Source organism: Echinops telfairi, unplaced genomic scaffold, assembly GCF_000313985.2.
Source record: "Echinops telfairi isolate 266 unplaced genomic scaffold, ASM31398v2 ScPeMD7_2;HRSCAF=8, whole genome shotgun sequence".
In the NCBI taxonomy this organism is placed as follows: Eukaryota; Metazoa; Chordata; class Mammalia; order Afrosoricida; family Tenrecidae; genus Echinops; species Echinops telfairi.
The window spans coordinates 63,714,446-63,721,730 of record NW_022103898.1 but is presented as its reverse complement, the minus strand read 5'-3'; the positions used below and the strand labels follow the sequence as shown (position 1 = coordinate 63,721,730).

Genomic DNA, 7,285 nt, shown 5'->3' with positions numbered 1-7,285 from the left:
GATGAGTAGGAATTGGAAGCTTTCTAGTTAATACAGTTAGGGAAGAAGAGTGGAGGCTGAAATGCCAAGATTGGTTTATGAAACAAGTTAGATCCAGCTGGATTGTGCACATTTCCTAGAGGCTATGTATCCAGTTGTAGATAAACCTGAAAATGTTAATATTGGCATATTGTATAAACTTCGAGCACCAAGGTACTTTGTCCTTTTGTGTAATGGGTTTGAAGAACCAAATATTAATGTAAGAGTACCTCAAGAAGTTTGTGGGGAAGTTACATGCTCTCTCAGCTCTATTTTTCAATGAAATGTTTGAAGCTCCCTCCTGTAGTGATAACCCAGAATCTTATTACTCTAGTGTTGGTTGGATTGGAGAAGGAAACAGAGGCTCAGGGATGCATTGGGAACTATTGTGGAGGTCAAGAGGTAATTATATGAGGTCACTTTTGTTTCTCCTTTTAGGATGCTGACACTGGTGTAAGTGAACATTCTGGTGATTGGTTGGACCAGGATTCTGTTTCAGATCAATTCAGTGTAGAATTTGAAGTTGAATCTCTTGATTCCGAAGATTATAACCTTAGTGAAGAAGGACAAGAACTCTCAGATGATGATGAAGAGGTATATTTTTTCAACTAATTATGTTAGAAAATTGTTAAAAGATTTTTCACCTTCATTAACTTTGATTCTTATATTTAGGTTTCACTTGAAATCCTTGTCTTTTAATTTGTTTAAACTAGATCATTGGTTGTACTTGAGGTTTTTGCAGTTCTTTGTTGTCTGGTTTATATTCTCATAACTAATGCTAAGGAGTCAGAGTAGATCTTGATAAAACTTCCTTGTAATGGCCTGTTTCCTCTTTTTCATTCATTACTTCAAGCCCCTCTCTGCTTTGAAGGAATTGCTTTTTATGGATGCAAACATACACACAGTTAAAGTCACTTGGTACCCCAGCTCTGTTTTCTGGAGGTGGTGATTGTCTTCAGTATATCCAACTGTTTTCACTGCTATTTAATGCTTCCATTTTCATAAAACAAAGTTACTTGTACTGAGTTTTTTGCTGTCTGCATTTTAAGCCATCTGTCTCTTGACTTTTTACCATGGTGGGTAAGGATTTCCCTCTCCTCCGGGTCTCCCTTTTTACAGTTAGTCCATTTGACCCTTGTCTCAGGATTTCTCATCTATAGGAGTAGACAATTTATTTAGGGCTTACCACTTAAGAAGCCTTTCCTGTTGAGGGAAAAAATAGTGTTGAATGTTGCTAATGAATTTTATCTTATTAGATATATCGTGTTACTGTCTATCAGGCTGAGGAAAGCGATACAGATTCATTTGAAGATGATCCTGAAATCTCCCTAGGTGTAAGTATACTTCAACATTTTTTGTTGCTGGTTTTTCAAGCCATTTTATTAGGACATAATTCAGACATCATACCATTCAATAGCTCAGCCATAACAAGGAGTGTTACACAGTTGCTACCACAATTATTTTCAGAACATTTTCTTCCTCCTCGTACTCCTTGACACCATGTCTGAGGTCAGGATTAGAAAAATAATGTCTATAAGCTGAAATGAGGGAATTTTTATAAAGTTAAAATAGACCAAAAACATTATTCTTTATTTTAAAGTCTTAGAATTTGAGCTTTTAAAGAAATTTTACGTTAGACATTGCAAGTGTGCACAACAGAGTACTTTCATTGTACTGATAAGCCTTAACCGTTTGCCCATCTTGTTGAGCATAAGTGTGCTCAACACTAACTTGTACTAAGAATGAGGTTAGGGTTTTAGTCCAGTAAAGAGTCATACTTTAGTGTTTGCACCTCATGTTCCCTTGGGGTCCTAAGGTATTGTATTGGAAGTGCTTTTTTTTTTTTTAATTATTATTTTTGTTCTTAATGATGCTGCCTCTTGTTACCCTTTAATATATTTGAATAGGAAATAAGACCCGTTTCTTGAGTTGGAAATACATATTAATTAACTAAATGCAAAAAAATAAATAGCAAGTCACAAATTTTTGCTGTTAAAAAGTAGCTGTTCAAGTAATTAGCTGACCCAATCAAGTCGAGTGAGAAATGTTTCAGACTTAAATATTGCAAATGGGCATTTGTAATCATTGTTTTTCCTTATAATGCAAAATCATTGTGTTTGGTTTTATCAGTTAGTAGAAACCTATTTTGACAACATTGAGCACCAGTGTGGGCGAACAGAGTCTCCGCCCTTATTGTCACTCACTTGTCAGACTTTCGTCCAGAAGGCCATCTTACGGCAGATATTCTATGTGCAACATAGAGCCACGCTTCAGTTACAGGCTATGAAGAGGCTGGTGATATGGGGAGTTCATTATCCAAATTTCATGATGAAAAGGTTTGGGAGAGAACGTGAGGTAGGGGAGATCCATGGAATAGTTACAGAGATAACACAGAAAAGGATACAAATAAGAGAAATGCAACAAGGATGAACCATTTAGCTGGTAAAGATTGCTGAGAAGAATAAAAGTTCCTTTGTGGATGGACTTAGGAAAACCCAGTTCAGATCTGGCTTCCAAGCACATTTAGGCCACCCCACTAATGGGGCATGGACGTTTTGGTCTTTCTCTAGGAGGGATGTTTTCTTTAGATTGGGCGGACTCTAGGAGAGCCCAAGTTCAGACTCTTAGAATGGGTAAAGCTTTATACCGAATGGAATAAACAGATAGCTATGTTTGTTGTCTATGTCCCTGAAGAGAGAACTTTACAATTGTGGTTGATAATAGTATATTTTTAATAGAACGGAATAGCATTTTTAGTACAAAAATAGTGAGTACAGTTTTCGTTTTAGGGTTTTCTAGTATGGTATGGCTGGAAAAATAATATGTACTTAAAAATTTCAGATTTGAATGTTTTATATAAAGGCTAAAAATGCTTTAACATTGCCGTGACCAGTTACTAAAGGATTACAGAAATTAACTTTCTTTTCGTTGCAGGACTATTGGAAGTGTACTTCATGTAATGAAATGAATCCTCCACTCCCACCGCATTGTAACAGATGTTGGGTACTTCGTGAGAACTGGCTTCCTGAAGATAAAGGGAAAGATGAAGAGAAAATGCTTGAGAGTCCCAAACTAGAAAACACAACTCAAGTAGAAGAGGGTTTCGATGTTCCGGATTGTAAAAAAACAGCTGTGAGTGACCCCGAAGAGTCACATGTTGAAGAAAATGATGATACTGTAACACAAGCCTCCCAGTCTCAGGAGAGTGAGGACTATTCCCAGCCATCCACTTCTAGTAGCATCATTTACAGCAGCCAAGATGTACAAGAGCTTAATAGGGAAGAAGCACAAGACAAAGAAGAAAGTATGGAATCCAGATCTCGCTCTATTGCCACTGAACCTTGTGTGATTTGCCAAGATCGCCCTAAAAATGGTTGCATCGTCCACGGCAAAACAGGACATTTAATGGCTTGCTTTACATGTGCAAAGAAACTGAAAAAAAGAAACAAGCCCTGCCCGGTGTGTAGACAACCAATCCAAATGATTGTGCTAACTTATTTCCTCTAGTCAACCTGTCTGTGTAATTAGGATTATATATTTCTATCTATGTAAACCTGAAAATGTAGATGGTTATTTTGTCAACTTGAAATTTATTTTTTTAAAAATACATAAAGTGAAAGATTATATCAGTCCATATAGATTTCTACCTCTGGGGAGGGAGGAGGTAGTGAAAATTCACTTTCTTTTAAGAAAATTTCACTTTTGTTTATATTGGGATTTTAATGTAATTTGAATTGGATTTACACCTCATCCTTTTAGCCCCTCCCCTCATTTTCCAATTTATCTCCTGTAGGACATTCAACATAACTTTTTATCATTCGTGGAAGGACATTTTGTGTGAAAGATTTACTATTTAAATTTTAGATATCCTTAAACCTGGTCTGTGGTTTCCCTGTTCTCTCAGAAATTCTTAAAATATGCTTAATAAAAAGTTATCTACTATTTGGTGCTAAGTGAAAATGTAATTTCCTTATTCTCTAGTCTCTCACTTAGGAAAAGATCAAGATTATCCTGAAGAGAGTGAGTGGTGATATAGGAGCCCTCATGGCATAGTGGTTACCTGTTGGGATGCTAACCTCAAGGCCAGGTGTTCAAAACTACCAGTCACTCCATGGGAGAAACACTGGGCTTTATACTCCTATAGAGTCGCAGAAATTCACAGGGGCAGTTTATATCCTCTCCTATAGGGTTCCTATGAGTCAGCATCAACTTGATGGCAATGAGTGGTTTCGGTTTGGTTGTCAATAAAGTCTTTGTAGAATTATATTCACAGCACTATTCTTAATAGCACAGTCTAAATGCCCAGTGGTGAGTGAATGGATGGATAAAACAAAATGTACATACATCGAGTGGAGTACTACTCCGCCATCCAAAAAAATGAAGTCCTGGTACATGGATGCACTTGAAGACCCACGGAGTGAATTAAGTCAGTCACAAAGGGACAAGCAATGTTTTAGCACTTTTCTACAACAAGGAGGTGCAGGGAGAAGGGATCATTGTTTAGAAAATAAGTTTGTGATGGTGAAATTGTATCAACAGTAATGGCTACACAATGTGACATTGTTTTACACCAGAAAAATGACAAATATGTTATAATTTCATAATGGTAGGGACAACAAGCAAATTGCAGTTGCTAACATACTTGGGTACAACCAAATGCCTCATGGGATTCACTTAGTTTAAAGGGTTAGGCTCATGGTCTCATGAAACTGTTCGAATTCCTGACCTACTCACCCAATTCTGCAGCTAGTTAGAGCCATCCAAGATATAAGTGGTCTCTGCCTGGAGCCCCCAGGGAAAGAGACGTAGGAAGTCAGAAGGAAGGGCCGGAAAGCCCTGGTGCTTCCCTGGACGACTGCCTCCTGTGCTGAGACACCAGGACTGGGAGCTGCTTGGCCATCACTAGTGTATGCTCAAGGGCTCCATAGGTGAGTCCTGACTGAAACAGGAGAAGTGCAGCAGAATTGCAGATTTCTTACAGAATCTATTGAGACGAGTATTGCACTCTTAAAGATTAAGGTTGAATGGGTAGCATTAACTAAAGGAATCCTAAATCAGTACTCGAGAAATGATGTGGGTATAGAGCTAGGAAGGTGGTACAGGAGCAGAACCATTGTCGAACCTCACATGGGGAATTGCCACAATGTGTGCTGTAACAAGACAATTACCCACAACAAAACACTGAAGGTTACTGGGTCTTCTAATACGGAGTTCTGAGAAGGTGGGTGGGAGGAAGGGCACCCGATGGGGTCACTTGGGAAGATTCTCCCTGGTCACAGTAAATTTTTTGGTAAAAGTTTCATTCAATTTTGTGATGGCCAATTTAAGAGAACAATGCGTGGCTGTGAAGTTCTTTCTACTCAAAAATGCCACGGAAACGTGTGATGAACACAGCTTACAAGGACAGCGCTACGGGGAAACAAGGGCATGAGTCACCACTCATTTCTCGTTCAAAAAAAGGTGAAATGTTGACAGATGACACACCTCATTCTGGATGTCCGTGAACTTCCCAAAAGGATGAAAATGTCGACTTCTAGTGCATTTGGAGTTCATTCCACCAGGTCAGACTGTTAAGTTTTCTATTTAGATGTTCTGAAAAGATTGCATAACAGTGTATGACCAAAAAAAGGCATGATTTGTGGCAGAGGGGACTGGTTTTGCCACCACAATGCATCTGTTCACACTGCCATCTCTGCGCCACTTTTTGGCAAAAAATAGCATGCCTCTCTTGCCCCACACACCTTACCTGAACTCACTCTGCGACTTGTTTTTATTCACGAATGCAAAGGGACATGATAGGACAGAGATTTGGTGATGTAGAGGAGGTGAAGAAAAAAACCCGAGGGAGGTGCTGTCAGTTATCCAAACAGATGAGTTTGAAAAATGTTCCCAAGAATGGAATCAGACTTGACAAATATATGAAGTGTAATGGAAAATACTTTGAAGATCATAAGGTGGTTTTACAAAAAAATTTAAATACATAGCTTTGAAAAAAAATTCTGGTATTTTTTTGGGGGTAACTCCTCGTCATGGCATTGTATCATGAAAAACTTGTACTTGCACTTTCTGGTTGGCTGGGTTTAGAGTTGGGTTAGTATTTACAAAATATGTTTTTCAACTTGGAGACGTACTAGTTGACATTTGCAATGTTTTAGAAGATAAATATCTGAGAACAGCAGCACATTGAATATGCCCAGAAGTGTTGAGTATGTTAAATTCTAAAATGGACTGCTAACAGAGTGGAACTAATAAAAAACGACAGAAAATAGTTAAAAAAGAATAGTGATGAGCAGATGGAGGAAAGGCCCCAGGTGTTTGGGGACATGTTTCATTACAGTTAATGCATCCCAAATGGTCTCTAACTATTGTAGACTATCATTTTGGCCAAAACCATAGTTGATTGCTTTTGGACGAGTGATACCAAACAGTTGAGATCTTACTGGTTCTTTTTTCAGTCCCACATTTCTACTTCCACAGAATATGACTGCGTACACAGGTCCTGCCAGCAGCTCAAGGATGATTGAACAGAGCACTGTCTTTCACATCCCCAATTCCAACACGTCAGCTTTTTCTATTATATGCATTAGTTTTGTGTAAGGTGATTCCATGTATTTCTCAGGATTGTGTTTCATTCACAACTTACCAACCCAGCCGATCTTTTTCCTAGTCCAGAGTAACATCTTCCTAAATTCGCTTCACTGTTCTAGGGCTCCTTGATGTTTGGTTTGTTTATACATAATTTATAGGTAGATATCTTTGTGTCACTTGTTTTTAATATTGGAGAAAACCTCAACTTAATTCTCTTGCTGGTTGGGTAATCTGTCAGATGGTCTGCCTTTTCAGACTTTGAACCTGCTCTGCAATGGATGTTCTTTTCTTCTTTGATGGTTTTGTAATCGTATTTTTTATTTACCCTCATTATGACTACAAGATGATGATAAAATAATGAAAAATACAGGGTTTGTAATGTGGCAGTCATTTTTTAAAAAATTTTATTGGGGGCTCGTACAGCTCTTATCAAGATCCATATATACATCCATTGTGTCAAGCACGTTTGTACATATGTTGACATATTCAAAACATTTTCTTTCTACTTGAGCCCTTGATATCAGCTCCTCATTTTCCCCCTCCCCAAAGTTATTATTTTAAATCATTATATTGGGGGCTCTTAGAGCTCTTAGAACATTCCATACGGGGCAGTGGAACAGCAAGGGAATGGAGTGGCAAGGTCCCCAGGGAATGCTGAAGGTGGACTTTGGGGCCAGGG

At 38.3% G+C, this 7,285-nt stretch overlaps 1 protein-coding gene across 4 annotated transcripts in view; it reads left to right on the top strand.

The window, feature by feature from the left end:
• MDM2 (MDM2 proto-oncogene) overlaps window positions 1-3,960 on the top strand; it is a 32,621-nt gene extending 28,661 nt beyond the window's left edge. For 3 of the 4 annotated variants that reach the window (XM_045291640.1, XM_004700462.3, XM_045291641.1), the window contains exons 9-11: window positions 457-612; window positions 1,275-1,352; window positions 2,953-3,960. In XM_045291640.1, coding sequence (XP_045147575.1) covers window positions 457-612; window positions 1,275-1,352; window positions 2,953-3,525 — 807 coding nt within the window. In that variant the 3' untranslated portion in view covers window positions 3,526-3,960. The remainder of the gene's footprint in view (window positions 1-456; window positions 613-1,274; window positions 1,353-2,952) is intronic. The other variant, XM_045291645.1, reaches the window with a different exon arrangement.
• Window positions 3,961-7,285: the final 3,325 nt, after the last annotated feature.